Genomic DNA, 15,636 nt, shown 5'->3' with positions numbered 1-15,636 from the left:
CTGAACTAAGCAAACACATGTATCAGTCCTATATATATATATAGATAGAGGTGTGTGTGTATTATAGAAAAACAGATGATGATGAACTGATGTTTGTGAGGCTTGTCTACACGTCATGGTTATGTAGTCACTTGATTGGGTGTGGGTTTATAAAGCCGGCTCGCCCGCCTCACTTCATTAAATCCGGATTCAATTTAGAATAGTTGGGGGGGGGGAAACAGAAGGCAAAAGAGAAAAAAGGAAAGTGGGAGGGAGGGAGGGGGGTTTAAAGTTAGTGCAAGGCAGAAAGGGGGGCTTTAAAAGGGACAGTGAGTGTGAGAGGGGAAGAGATAGATAGATAGATAGAGAGAGAAAATGCAAAGCTGCCTGAGATCCCGGGGGTTTCTGCTCAACTGTGCGGCTCTGCAGCGCAGTTGGCAGAAAGTTGGCGGAAGGAGGTTCCATTGTGCGCTTCTCAGCAGCAGCTCTGCTGGGCACCAGGCGAGCAGCGTGCGAGCCCTGGCCACAGGTCCGGCACGGCACGCCAGGCTGATAGACAGGATCCTGCCCCGGCACGATGACTTCTCAGAGAGACACATCGGACCTGGAGACAAAGAGAAGAGGGAAATGCTGGCCACGCTGGGACTGGCGGTAAACAGCAGCAAGACACGCTTTTTTAAAAAAAAATCCCCTTGCTTTTTTTTTTGCCTCTGTTCTGTCTCCAAGCCTGTGCCCGTGTATCAAAATCTGATAGTGGTCAGTCACTCACTCGTTTCTTATTAGTGTCACAAGTACATTAACACTGCAATGAAGTTTATATATATAATAGAAACAGAGTATCTACAGTGCCATCCGGCTTCTCCAGACTCTGCAAGCTTACTAACCAGACCTGTAACTCCACACATTTACACCAAAACCCCCCCTTCCCTCCCTAATCTACACATCTTTCCACACTAAACTTGCAGCTTTCATTTGCTGAGCATTAGAATTGAACAAATGGAATATTAAATATTTTAGTGTCACTCACCCCTCTCCTTTGGGGTGCTACAGTTGAGAATTGTTTAATGCCTGTAATAATCTGCAAATCTTAAAATGGCAAATTCCCCCCCCCTTTTTGCACAGTGACTTTGAATGTTTATTCTGAGGGGGGGGGAAGAGGAGAATGAGGAGTTATTTAAATTTAACACTTTACCCCATGAATGGCTGTTTATTTTGTAATGTGTGTGATATAGATTTGTTTGCTATTTTTTTCCCATGCCCTGCTAGAATATGGATGAACTTATTGACAACACTGTTCCTGCCAGCATCCGCCTCACCAGACCCTTGAAAATGGACGATCCCGTGTGTGAGTAAAATATTTCTTTTTTTAAAACAAATATACATATTAATTGCCTTCATTTGAGTTTTCTTTTCCAAATGGAAGATTGTTACACCGGAGTTAGTCTTTTTATTTGAAATGCCCCGTTGCAAATTGCAACATCAGTGCCCCAGTCCCATAACCTTATTAGGTATAGGTGCAGTCTGGTATGGGTGTTTTATCAGCGAATCATTTGGATGGAGACCGGGGGGTGGGGGGAGGTGGGGAGGGGGTGGTAATGATAAGCCGCTGTTAAATGCCGTGTAAAGTTCACCTACTCCAGCGCCCCTGTGTCTAGTGCAGCCTGGCTCGCCCAAGATTTCATCAAACCCAGAGCGGGCATGGAGTCCAGGGTCTGGCAAAGACACAGAAAAAAAAAGACCCTCCACCCACTCCCCCACCCCCTTCCCCCCCTTTTTGCATCCTTGCCAACAACACGACGCGCCCCCCCCCCCCCCCCCCACCACCTCGCCAATTCACACATTGTACAGGGCAGAACCCTCCCATCACACACAAGTGGCACACACAGCCAAGACTTCTTTTTTAGAGTGGCTTTTTTTCCCCCTTTTTGTTCAGCCCCTTTTTTCTGCAAAGCTGAGCTTGTACAAGTGTCTGATCACTTCAACCAGAGGCGTAGATGTATGTGGCTGCAGTCCTATCATGCGTGACCGCTTATTGAAGGGAAAACAATTCTGCTTTGAGAAAGTCGTGGAGCCTTAATAATGTAATACCAGGAAAGGGAACAGCTGATTTCCACCACCACCAGCACCCCCCAGCTCCCTCCTCCTCCTCCACAGCCAGGCCAGACTACAATATCCCCCTTCTTGTTCTGCAGGATGGTTGAATTTTACGATTAACTGCTCCCAAATGTATGCGACGTACTGATCTGAAATGCCTTTTTAATGTATTCGTTTACTATTACTCTTCAACAAGTAACACTTTACAATTGCAACCCCACTGTAAGCATTGCAGGAGGTAGGGACATTTTTCGATCTTTTTCTGGTTTGCAAAGGGTAGACCCATTAGTTTTCAGCAAATATTCACTGAATGCAGATGATGGGAGTTTGGAAAAAAAAATGCTTAGCAGGTCAGGTCACATCTGTAGAGAGAGGGAGAGAGTTAATATTTTAATCGGAGCCTGTGAAAAAAGTTAGAAATGTAACAAATAGATTTTAAGCAAGAGGCAGAAAAGGGGGAGGGGAATCACAATCCTTACAGTGCAAAAGGAGGCCATTTGACCCATTGAGTCTGCACTGTCCCCCTGACAGAGTATCCTATACAGACCCTTTCCCCATATTTATTTATTTACCCCACTAATCCTGGATGTTGAGGGGCAATTTAGCGTGGCCAATCCACCTAACCTGCACATCTTTGGACTGTGGGAGGAAACACACACAAGCACGGGGAGAATGTGCAAATTCTACACTCACCCAAGACCAGAATTGAACCTGGTTCCTGGCACCATGAGGCCCCAGTGGTAACCACTGTGCTGCCCTGACTTGGGGAGAAATTAATAACAGAAGGTCTACGAGGTAAATAAAGAGCAATGGGAATGGGAGAAGTAAAGATGGATCTAGACAAGATGTAAACAGGAAAAATGGGATCACCGCCAACAGCTGCAGTACAAACAAGAGGGTAGAGGATATAACCAAGTTGTTGATCTCAGTGTTGAGTCCAGAAGATTGTAAAATGTCCAAGTTGAAAGATGAAGAGCTGTTGCTTTCACTGAGTTTTGTTTGAACAGTGTAGGAGACTGAGAACCGAGAAGTCAGAGTGGGAGTTGATGGAGAATGAAAGTGATCATCAGTGACTGGAAACTATGAATTGTGCTTGTGGACTGGCCAAGAGGTCAGACTCAAAGCTGTCAACCAATCTGCATTGGTGTCACCACAATAAATACTAAATGGGACGATGTACAAGTAAATCGCTATTTAACCTCAAAGGCGTGTGTGGGCTCCAGAATATAGGCAGAATAGGGTAGGTGTTGCATCTGCTGTGTTGCACAGGAAGGAGATGGGTATTGGTGTAATTTGAGGACTAGGCTTAAGGTGTGGCGAAGGATGGCCTTGGGCTTTCTTCCTTGAACAGAGACCCAATCAGTCTCATCCACCACCACCCACTCTATTTGGTTGAATTTATTCTCGCTCTGAGTGTTCTTTGACTCCACTCCCTTCAAATAAACGATGTTGCTTTGGAGATCTGTCTAGGTCCTAGTTATGCCTACCTTGTGGGATCTGGGGAAGATGTGATGTCCCAATCCTGTGGCACCTCCTTTGCTTTATTTGATGACTATCAGTGCTGTTTCTCGCTCTTGCCTCAAACTGGAAAATTTATCAACTTCTCCTTATGGTCTATCTCTGTCTCCTACCTTCCATTCCTTGACTTCTATCTCCATTTCTGAGCAGAGGCTAATGTGCAACATCTACAGCAAATCTATGGCTATTTTGATTACACTTCCACCTGCTACAGGTAAAGATTTTATTTCATCCTCCCAGTTTCTCTGTCTTAGTAGTTTTTGCTGAAAATAATGCTCTTTAAGGTGGGGGTGATCAAACGGAGACTGGGTAACTGTTTAGCATATTAACATTTAGGGGAGGTGATGGCCTAGTGGTATTATCATTAGACTATTAATCCAGAAAATCAGCTAATGTTCTGAGGACCCAGGATCTAGTCCCACCTTGGAAGATGGTGGAATTTGAATTCAATAAAAAAATGCCTGGAATTAAGAATTTACTGATGATCCATGAAACCATTGTCAATTGTCAGAAAAACCCATCTGGTTCACCAATGTCCTTTAGGGAAGGAAATCTGCTGTCCTTACCCGGTCTGGCCTCCATGTGAGTCCAGAGCCACACAATGTGGTTGACTCTCAACTGTCCCTCTGAAATGGCCTAGCAAGCCAATCAATTCAAGGGCAACTAGGGATGGGCAATAAGTGCTGGCCAGGCACGACACCCATGTCCCATGAATGAATTAAAAAAAGCTCCATCAGTCCATGAGCTCAATCCTAAACTTCCACCCACCAGTCATTTTAATTCGTTTTTTTTCCCCTCTTCTTCCATGTTGACATCTTGGCTGTGGACCTCCTCCACTGTTCTACTGAAGTTCAACTTAAAAATTCAAGGAGCAGCAGCTCAGCTTTTCAGTTCAGGCACGTTATAGCTTTCTGACTCGATATTGAATTCACCAATTTGAAAATATAACCTCTGCTCCCATTTCATTCAGAAAGTCGCTTTTGATAATGTACCTGTTGTTCTTATTATCCATCTTTTAGACCATTTATTCATTTACTTGCTACACTGCCATCCCCTTTTGTCATTTAATCTTTCCTGTTAACTGCCTGATCACAGACTTTTTTTTAATCCATCCCCTTTTTCCTTGACCCAGTACTTGCTTTTAAAGCCTGTTACATCTGTCTGATTAGTTTTCAGATACGTGCAAAGTAATGGAATTGACCCTCTGGTGTGAACTTGCATATTATTATAGAAAGTTCAAACTTGGTGCACAGTAACTAACATTGCTTTCGAAAGGGAGATTCCACCTGACCTTAATAGCCCAAGTGATGGCCCAGATTGACTGTAGTTAAACCCTATGACTTGTGTATTTAGACTTCCAAAAAACATTTGATCAAGTTCCCCCTGAAAGCTCAAAGCTGTGGGGATCCAGTTAAAATTTGGATAGGTACACAAATTTAACTGAATTGTAGAAAACAGTCGGCCGGGAACGTTCTGAGAAATTCTCATCCAAGACTTTTGGCTGCTGCTCTGGATTATCAGTTCCACCTGTGACATTGCCTGCTGCGGGTGGGATTGGAAAACCCTGGGTGCTGGTTAGAGGGGTAATGTTCGGGTGAGGGCAGTTAGAATGAATTTTTTTGTAACTCATCATTCATGAGATGTAGCATCGCTGGCAAGACCAACATTTATTGCTGTTGAGAAGATGGTAGTAGTTGCTTTCTTGAGCTGCTGCTGTCCATGTGGTATATGCTGTTATGGAGGGGATTTTGGAAGTTTGACCCAGTGACAACGAAAGAACAGTGATATTTCCAGGTCAGAATTGCAATTGACTTGGAAGCAGGATTTCAGGTGGTGGTTTCCTCAGGCACTTGATGCCTTTGTTCTAGGTGGTAGAGGTCATGGGTTTGGAAGAAGCCTTGACAAGTTATTGCCATGCATCTTGTAGATGTATACACTTTTGTCACTGTGTGCAGCTGCCGGAGGGAGTTAATTTTTAAGTTGATGGATGAGATGGCAATCATGCATGGATGGGATGGAACTCTTTGAATGTTGTTGGAGCCCATTCATCCAGGCAAATGGGGAGTGTTCCATCACATTCCTGATGTGTGTATTGCATAGGTGGAGAGGCGTTGGGAAATCAGGAAATACTCACCACCAAATACCAAATCTGACCTGCTATTGTACCCATGGTATTTATGTCAGTAATTGCATCTGATTCAATGATGGCCATGCCATTGAATGTCAAGAGGTGAGATGAGAGTGATTGCCTTTGACGTCAAGACAGTATTTGACCAAGTATGGCATCAAGGAGAACTAGCATAACTTGAATCAATGGCAAAACCCTCTGCTGGTTGGAGTTATCTCTAACACAGAGGAAGATGGTTGTAGTGTCTGCAGCTGAAGGAAATTGGGTTGACCCAACTATCTTCAGCTCTCCATCAATGACCTTTTCGTCATAAGGTCAGAAGTGGGGATATTTGCTGATGACTGCACAATGTTCACAACTTCTCACATATTGAAGATGTCCATGTCCAAGACCAAGACAATATCCAGGCTTGGGCTGACAAGTGGCTAGTGAAATTCATGCCACACAAGTGCCAGGTAATAACCATCTCCAACAAGAGGCAATCTTAACCATTGCCTGTTGACATTCAGTGGCAAAATACTTGCTGAATTCCCCACTGTCAACATCTTGGATATTACTATTGACCAGAAACTGAACTGGACTAGCCGTCAAAAAATTCTGTGGCTACAAGAAAGGCAAGAAAGTTAGGAACCTGCAGCAAGAAACTCACTTCCTGACTCCCCAAAGTCTGTTTTCAGTCTACAAGGTCGATAGTAGTCATGATGTGGAGATGCTGGCATTGGACTCGGGTAAACACAGTAAGAAGTCTGAGGACACCGGGTTTAAGTAAGCTTGTGAGTTTACTATCAAATAAATCGGTTGGACTTAAACCTGGTGTTGTCAGACTTCTTACAACAACCTACAAGGCGCAAGTTAGGAATGTGATGGAATACTCTCCACTTGCCTGGGTGAATGCAGCTCAAACAGCACTGAATAAGCTTGACATCATCCAGGGTTACATGGGTAAGAGGGATATGGGCCAAATGTGGACAACTGGGACTAGCTTTTGGGGTTTTAAAAAAAAAGGCGGCATGGACAAGTTGGACCGAAGGGCCTGTTTCCATACTGTAAGCCTCTATGACAATGCAGCCCACTCGATTGATATGACTTCCACAAACACTCAGACTCTCCACCACTGGCAAACAGTGGCAGCAGTGTATCCAATCTACAAGATGCATTACAGGAATTCATCAAGGCTCCTTAGGAAGCACCTTCCAAACACATGACCACTACAATCCAGGACAAGGGCAGCAGATACCTGGGAACACCATCTCCTGGAGGTTTCCTCAAGTTCCTCCCCATCCTGACTTGGAATTATATTGCTGTTTCTTCATTATCGTCGGGTCAAACTCCTGTAACTGCCTCCCTAATGGCACTGTGGGTGTATCTCCAGCAGTTCAAGGAGCCAGCTCACTACCACCTTCTCAAGGATAAGTAGGATGGGCAATAAATGCTGATCTAACCAGGAACACTCACATTCTGTAAATGAATAAATAAGAGGAGAGGTGTTTAGACTACTGTTGGAGATGGTCACTGCCTGGCACTTATTTGGCATGAATGTTACTTGTCACTTATCAGCCCAAGCCTGAATGTTGTCCAAGTCTTGTTGCTCACCGTGGAGTCCATTATCTGTGACATTGGGAATGCATTAAACACTGCACTCATCTACAAACATCCCCACTTTTGACCTAATGGAATCAAGGTTGTTGATGAAGATGCACACGATGTTTATGCCTAGAACACAACCTTGATAAAACACCTGCACTGATGTCCTTGGGCAGAAATAGTTGGCCTCCAATAATGACACCCATCCTCCCAGAGTGAGATACGGCTATAGGCAGTGGAGAGTTTTCAACCTTCATCCCAGTGACTTCAGTTTTACAATGGCTGTTTGCTTTCATATTCAGCTGAATGCTGCCTGGATCTCAAGGACAGGCAATCTCATCTTTGGATCTCAACTTTCTTTTGTCCATGTTTGGCCCAAGGCTGTAATGAAGTCTGGAGCTGAGTGGTTCTGGGGCACCCCAGACTGAATTTGAGTGGGCAGGTTATTGATCTGCCTGTCAACAACACCCTCATCACTTGGCTGATTGACAAGAGTAGACTGATGGGGCAGTAATTGGCCCAGTTGCATTAGTCTCGCTTTCCCCAGTCAATTTTTTGAAGGATGTTGAGAGGCTCCACCGAGGGTGGAAAGGTTTTTGGAACCCTTTGTTGCCATTTGTTGTTTAACTGCCCCCCAGTCTTCACAAATGGATGTGCCAAGACTGTAAGAGCTTTAATCTGATCTGTTGGTTGCGGGGTTGCTTTGCTCTGTCCCTTGCATGTTGTTGCCTGCTGTTAGGCGTGCATGTAGTCCTGTGCTGTAGCTTCACACAAGTTGGTGGGTACCTCACCTTTCGGCTGCTGCTCTTGGTATGCACATCAAAATTCTTATTGGGCCAGGCTCGATTGCTGCTTTGATAGTAGAATGAGGGATTTGCCACGTTAAGTTGCAGTCTGTGGTGTGCCCTATGGTTTAGAATTGGGACTGCTACTGTTTGCTCATCCACACAAGTGACTTGGATGGAGAAACTCAATGCCCAGGTTTTGTTTTCAAAATGGTGCCCATTGTTATTGGCACATGTGTGAGACAGAGAACTCAGGTGATTTGCACGGTCAAACACAAATATCCCAACCTTTCTGTATGACTTGTGCCGCTTTGCCATTACTTTGGGAAATGGCGACTTGCTGTCTGTCTCCTCATTCAAATGTGTTAACCAGGTATTTGGGAACCAAACCTGCCACAAAGTTAAATTTTTTTTTATTACACCTTCAAAACCCCTTTTGAGGATACGATAGGTTTTCATTACTGCCAAGCAACTGCTCTGCGACTGAAGGTTAACTATTAACGTACCGAGTCTCCTTCTGGTATTAATTGTTGGACATAGAGACAGAAAATGTAAAATTTCAGTTCAAACATTTTTGACTTCTTTCCTGTTTTATGGGCGGCACGGTTGCACAGTGGTTAGCCTTGCTGCCTCACAGCTTCAGGGACCTGGGTTCGATCCCCTACTTGGGTCCCTGTCTGTGTGGAGTTTACACATTCTCTCCGTGTCTGCGTGGGTTTCCTCTGGGCACTCCGGTTTCCTCCTACTGATCAAAGATGTGCGGGTTAGGTGCATTGGCTTTGCTAAATTGCCCCTTAGCATCTCAGGATGTGTAGGTTAGAGGAATTTGCAGGGAAAATATGTGGCGTTACAGGGATAGGGCCTAGGTGGGATTGATGTCAATGCAGACTCGATGGGCTGAATGGCCTCTTTCTGCACTGTAGGAATTTTGTTCTACATCCTGCTTAATCTAATCTTTCTTTCCATCTTTCTGCAACTAACTTAACATGAATTTGTTCAGTTGAATTTGTACTTCATTCTGTTTGTATTTTGTTTATTTCACTTCTTTATTCAGAGCATGGTTGGGGTGTGGAATGGACTGCTTGCTGTCTTAGTGGAGTCGGACACTTTAGAAACTTTCAAGCAGTTATTGGATAGGCACATGGAGCACACCAAAATGATAGGGAGTGGGATAGCTTGATCTTGGTTTTGGATAAAGCTCGGCACAACATTGAGGGCCAAAGTGCTTGTACAGTTCTGTACTGTTCTATGTTTTATGTTCACAAGCCTTTCCCTGCGGTCTGTTTGGTTTAAGAAGTCTAATTGCTTGTTCTGTTTTTTCAAGTCTTCGATGGTTCCCTCACTGTTCTGTTATGAGGTTGTCTCCAACAGTTGGCCACGGTTTTTAATTAATTATTCCTTTTTTTTTCTTAAAATCTAGTGACAGAGATCACAGGATGGGCCCAATCCAGGAAAATCTTGTCTGATACAAATTGATCAGAATTTCAGATATTAACCTAGATGGGGCTGTGAAATCCAAGAAAACAGCTCAGAAACTTACAGAACGAGCTAAATAAGATGGGAGTGAGCAATAAGAAAGTTTCTTTATTAGCATCACAAGTAGGCATACATTAACACTACAATGCAGTTACTGTGAAAATCTCCGAGTTGCCACACTCCAGCACCTGTTTGGGTACACTGAGGGAGAATTTAGCATGGCCAGTGCACCTAACCAGAATGCCTTCCGAACTTGGAAGGAAACAGAAGCACCCGGAGGAAGCCCACGCAGACGTGGGGAGAACTTGCAAACTCTACACAGGCAATGACCCAAGCTGGGAATTGAACCCAGGTCCTTGGCGCTGTGAAGCAGCAGTGCAAACCACTGTGCCACCATGTCTGCCCAGCAATGGGAAGCTAATGCAGATAATTATTGAGATTTGTTCACAGGAATAAAGAAATGTTGCGTGAAGGGTACATGGTTCAAATTGTAAGTTTAGGACTGGCATCAGGAGGCTCCTTATGCAGAGAGCAATCAATACTTGGAATGGATGTTGACATAGAGTGGTGGAGATCAAATCCTTGTCATCATTATAGAAACTATTAGAAGCAGCAGTGGGCAAGTACAGGCTTGTTCTGGATGGATGATTTAAGAAAGGGAAATGGGCTCCCTCACTGAAGTACAGTTGTGCTCTTGGTTACCAAGCTGGGGAATTCTTACGCTGCTGTTCCTATTCCAGCTTTAACATTGAGTCTGCTGCAGAGAAAGGAGATTTGAAACAGTCTTTTCATAGGATTGGGAGGTGGAGTGGGAGTAGAGACATTCTTTACCCAAAGCTTAGAGTATTGATCACTTAGCTGCCTATCTGATAATGCCAACCATGTTGACTTTACTGCAGGACTCAATTCATTATGTGCTTGTGTACAGTACCTTTAATGCTTTCTGTTAAAGTGCTATATTAATAAAAATATTACCAGTTATGTTCCATGATCTGTACTAGTGAAATACAATTTCCATGCTGAATGGACACTTGACGCAGTATTATTAGTTTGAATACATTGATTGCAGTGTGATCTGAACTTTGGCAGGGAGTGCAGGAATTAAATACTATTGTTAAAAAGACCTCTCACCAAAGAAGTTTTTTTATGCTGAAGTTTCATCCCTGTTCTGAAAATTACCCAACGTGACATCTAATTTAAGCTTGTAAATGGGTTGGTGTTAATTTTCCAAAATTCCCTAGATTCCATCAGAAAGGCAAGTAGCAAATATAACTCATAGAATCCTGCAGTGCAGAAGGAGGCCATTCAGCCCATCAAGACTGAAGGTGGGCCTGAGTAGAGATCTGAGGGGAGGAAGGGGTCAGGGGGTTTGAAGGGGAGGGGGACTGAGGAGAGTCTCAGAAATGAGGGGACCTGAGTGGAGGTGGGGAGGCCTGAGAGGGAATCAAGTCACCCTCATGCCTGCATGATGTTATGGGGGAGGATGCCTCTCATTGCTGAGGGCTGGGTGGTGGTCTTTGGATCCTCGGGGCCCAACAGGCCAGATGCTTACATATTAAGACCTGTACCAAAGGCCGTCAGTGCAGAACCTGCAAGGGATGAATAACTAGAGGAATGCGAATCAAAGGATATCGGGGTGGATGGAATGTAGAACATGCAACATAAACATAGAAAATAGGAGCAGAAGGAAGCCATTCAGCCCTTCTAGCCTGCTCCGCTATTCAGTATTATCACGGTGATCATCCAACTAATAGCCTGATCAGCCATGCTCTTATGAGTGGTGAAACAGGCCTGAGGGCCTACGTCCTATTTCGTATTTTGGTCCTTGCACACAGCAAAGCCCCACAAAGAGCAATGCCATATTTATACCCTCAACCTTTTCATGAACTGATCTTGTAACATCTGGCCTTCACAATCAGCTGCCAACTGATGGGAAATCTCCTTTCTAACAAGGTCTTCAACTCGTATTGATTTGTTGGAATTTGGATGTTAAAGCAGTGTGTTCTCCCTGACAGGAAGGTGTAATCATACATCATCTCACTTTATATACATGTAAAGTGGTTTGAAGAGGCATGATGAAATAAATAAATGCAATCTTCCTTGTTTCCTTTCAGGACATTATACTAGCTCTTAAGTGTTGACTTCACTGTTTATCAGTGTCAGGGAACTGTTGGCATTTCCCCAGAGAGACCAATGTGAGTCTTGAAAGTTGGCTTGTGCTCTGACTGCTGGGAATATCACAGTTGTCTGTGCCTCTGTGCCTACATGCTTCAAGAAGAAGTTGCTACCTTTTAGCTAGGAGCATGTGTAGCCAGGGTAGCCAGTGAAGTTAAACTGAGGCTTTAACTGAGGTGATTTTTCAAAGCCACCTGTGCCTTTTGGCTAAGATGAAGCGTTCAATTGTTAACAAGTTCAAGAAAAGCATATTAGGTTAAAGATGAAACTTGCAATGCTGCCAGAAAGACTAGTAGGCATGATAATGGGATGATTTTAGAATTCAACAGAGAGCCAACAAACTGATCAGGAAGAGAAAACAGAATAGGAGAGTAAATTAGCGAGGGACGTAAAAACAGATTGTAGAATGTTTCTATAGATATGTAACTAGGAAGAGATTAGAAAATTTCAGTATGGGCCTAGTAACTGAGACGACATGGGGAATAAATAAGGAAATGAAAGAGATATTAAATAAATATCTGTCTTCATCACACAAAAAAGTCCAGAAATTGTGAGGAACAAGCAGTCTGAGAATGAAGAAAACAAAACAAAAAAAAATTTTTTTAAAGTTAAAAATACTGTAGAAATTATTGGCTTTAAAGTCAACAAATGCAATGCTCCTCCTTCACACACACAAAAAGATGTTGTAGATGTATTGGTTTTAATCTTCCAGAATATCCTCGGTTCTAGAATATTTTCCCGTGGATCGAAAAGTGAGAAACATAACCCTGTTATTCAAAAAAGGTGTAAGAAGAAGAAAATTGGGGACTATACACTGGTTAGCTTGACAGCAGATGTAGGGAAAATTGGAGAATCTATTTATTAGTGACGTAACAGGACAGTTGGATGATCATTGTGTGAGTATCCAACATCAACAGGGATTCATGAAATTAAAAATCATGTTTGATAATTCTGGTTATCGTTCTGAGGCTGTAACTAGCTGGCTATATCAGTGAGAACTAGTAAATGTGTGAATGGATTTTCAAAAAACATTTGAGTAGGGTGCCACAGAAGAGATCTTTGCAAAAAAAATGAGAGTTTGTACATTTGGGATAATATATTAGTACATATTGAGGATTGGTGAAACCATAGGATGTGGATTATTTTCAAGTTAATTTTTGTAACCAGCAGAATACTGTTGGGATCAGTGCTCAGTTATTTACAATCTATATCAGTGACTTCAATGGTGGGATCAAGTGTAATGGAGCCAAATTTGTTGATGATGCGAAATTAGGTGGGAAATTGACAACAGTAAAAACAGAAAATGCTGGAAAATCTCACCAGATCTGACAGTTCTTGTCTCTCTTCACAGCTCCTAACATTTGAGTCTGGATCTGAGCTCTGACAAAGGGTCATCCTTGGCTCTATTCTCTCTCCACAGATGCTGTCAAACCTGTTGAGATCTTCTAGCATTTTCTCTTTTTGTTGCAGATTCCAGCATCCGCAGTAATTTTCTTTTATCTACGTGGGAAATTAAGTTGTGAAGAGAGTGCAGTGGGATATGGGCAAGGTTGAGTGAGTGGACAGGGACATGGCAGGTATAATAGACGTGGAGAAGGATGAAATTATCCCATATGGTAAGAAAGTTAGAATATTTTTCTTAAATGGAGAGACTGAAAAATGTTTTGTATTCAAGAGGGACCTGGAAGCCCTTGTTACATGCAGGCACAGCCAGCAATTTGGAAAGCAAACAATGGGTGTAATTTTCTGGCTGTTCCCTCCCCTCACTGCCACAGGTTCCCTGGCAGAGAAGGCGCGAACATCGGGAAAAACTTTTGACAGTGGCAAGACTAGAAGATCCTGCCACTAGCCAATGGCAGGCCATAAATATTACTACAGTTATATAGAGTTTAGTGAAACCATTGCTAAAGTCCTGTTTTTGGGTGCCTTTAGAGTCATAGAGGTTCACAGCATGGAAACAGGCCCTTCAGCCCAACTTGTCCATGCTGCCCTTCTTTTTTAAACCCTTAAGCTAATCACAATTGCCCACATTTGGCCCATATCCCTCTATACCCATCTTACTGATGTAACTCTAAATGCTTTTTAAAAGGCAAAATTGTACCTGCCTCTACCACTACCTCTGGCAGCTTGTTCCAGGTACTCACCACCCTCCTTATCTAAGGAAAGCTATATTTGCCTGAGATGGCGTGCAGCGAAGTTCCATAAGACAATCCAATATCCCAGGCTGGATTTCCCCACTCTCCCCCAATCCCCACCCTCCTTTGTTTACAACTCCATCCTTTTCACCATCTCCATGACTCGCCCCTCCAAATCCTCCCTCCTTTGGGCTACTTTTCCTTTTGCCTCCAAAACATGTTAGGATTGCTTCCATTTTAAAGGTGTTCATAAATAGTTTCCAGCACAAGACTTGTATCTTTATCAAAGGGATGGGTTTTTTGCAGGCCGCTTTTGTGCTGACACCACAATTAGAAAGTGACTATTGAGTACATCATTTTATTGCTGGCTCAATACTTGTGACATTAAATTAGACTGGAGTGTTATCAATTCACATTGTAAACGTTAATTTTTATGGCATCTCTATAATGTGCCAATTGGGAATATTAAACTAATCAGGGAGATATCGAAAAAATGCAAAGCTCAAAAACAACAAAATCCAAAGATTAAACCTTCAGCATTGCTGCTGATCATTGTAACCATCCATGAAATGCTGCTGTGTGGCAGAAATTTCAAACTTCATTCTAATTTCACGGTGGCACAGTGGTTAGCACTGTTGCCTCACAGCGCCAGGGACCTGATATCAATTCCCAGCTTGGGTCACTGCGTGGAGTCTGCATGTTTTCCCCGTGTCTGTGTGGATTTCCTCCGAGTGCTCCGGTCTCCTCCCACAGTACGAAAGATGTGCTGTTTAGGTGCATTGGCCATGCTAAATTCTCCCGCAGTGTACCCGAACAAGTGCCAGAGTGTGGCGACTAGAGCATTTTCACAGCAACTTCATTGCAGTGTTAACGTAAGCCTACTTATGACACTAATAAATAAACTTGAAAAAGTTTCTTGACACAACCTTCACAGTCTGTTCAACATGTGAAGAAGTAGGTAGAAAGCAGCTTGTTGTCCCTCAACTACCTTCATCAAACCTTACGGTAAGCAAAGTGTTCAGTTTGAGCGCCTTGCTTGACCTGCAGAATAAATTGGGCATCAAAATTTGGCACATTCACAATCTCCCCAAAAGCTTTGGGTGAACTGAGTTGGCTTTCCTACTGTTTGTGGATTGGCACGTTGCGTGCGCATACAAATGAAGAGCAGATTTATTTTGCCTAAAGTGTTAATTTTCTCCAAAGTATGTGCAGCGGTTTCACATGGGGAGGGAGATCAGCCTGTGTATGTGGCAAACTTCAGAATGTGGCAGCAGTGTCGCAAGTGCTTTTTTTCTGTCAGATCGTTGAACCTTGGCCTTTGTTCAAGCTGGCCACAAGCTCTGTCAAATTGCATTGTGCAATGCTGATCTCGGAACAAAAACCAGATTGTTCGCCTATGCTGAATAAGCAGCTGCTTAGCAATGTTTGTCTGCATCAGTTTTCTGTTGTTAAAGCATTCTTCAGTGGATTTAGATTTTTCTAAATGTATATTCTATGTCCCTGTCCTTATTAATGAGCAGATTAAATCATTTAAAATACATTATCCGAAGTCCGTCTTGCACATTATAGATGACTGGAGCCAATCTGTTCAGTGCTATAGGACGGTCTTGCCAAACAGAAAAAGATGTTGAATGTACTCAATATTGGCAGGGAAAAAATAGTCCAAAATCCATTGGGTTGAGAACTGTTGGAGGTAATTGTGATGGATAAGATTAATTTAAACAGCCCTGATTTCTCTCCTTACCCTTTTGTAAACTGAAAG

General features: G+C 43.2%; 1 protein-coding gene across 1 annotated transcript in view; it reads left to right on the top strand.

Moving 5' to 3' along the window:
* Positions 1-314: 314 nt before the first annotated feature.
* The window catches only part of gldc (glycine dehydrogenase (decarboxylating)), a 142,345-nt gene continuing 127,023 nt past the window's right edge, over positions 315-15,636 (top strand). The window contains exons 1-2 of the mRNA XM_080188494.1: positions 315-630; positions 1,246-1,324. Of these exons, the coding sequence (XP_080044620.1) occupies positions 355-630; positions 1,246-1,324 (355 nt within the window). The 5' untranslated portion in view covers positions 315-354. The remainder of the gene's footprint in view (positions 631-1,245; positions 1,325-15,636) is intronic.

The sequence above is a fragment of the Carcharhinus amblyrhynchos genome, chromosome 5 (assembly GCF_965287045.1).
Source record: "Carcharhinus amblyrhynchos chromosome 5, sCarAmb.v2.hapA, whole genome shotgun sequence".
NCBI classification, from domain to species: Eukaryota; Metazoa; Chordata; class Chondrichthyes; order Carcharhiniformes; family Carcharhinidae; genus Carcharhinus; species Carcharhinus amblyrhynchos.
This window is presented reverse-complemented; position numbering and strand designations above follow the sequence as displayed.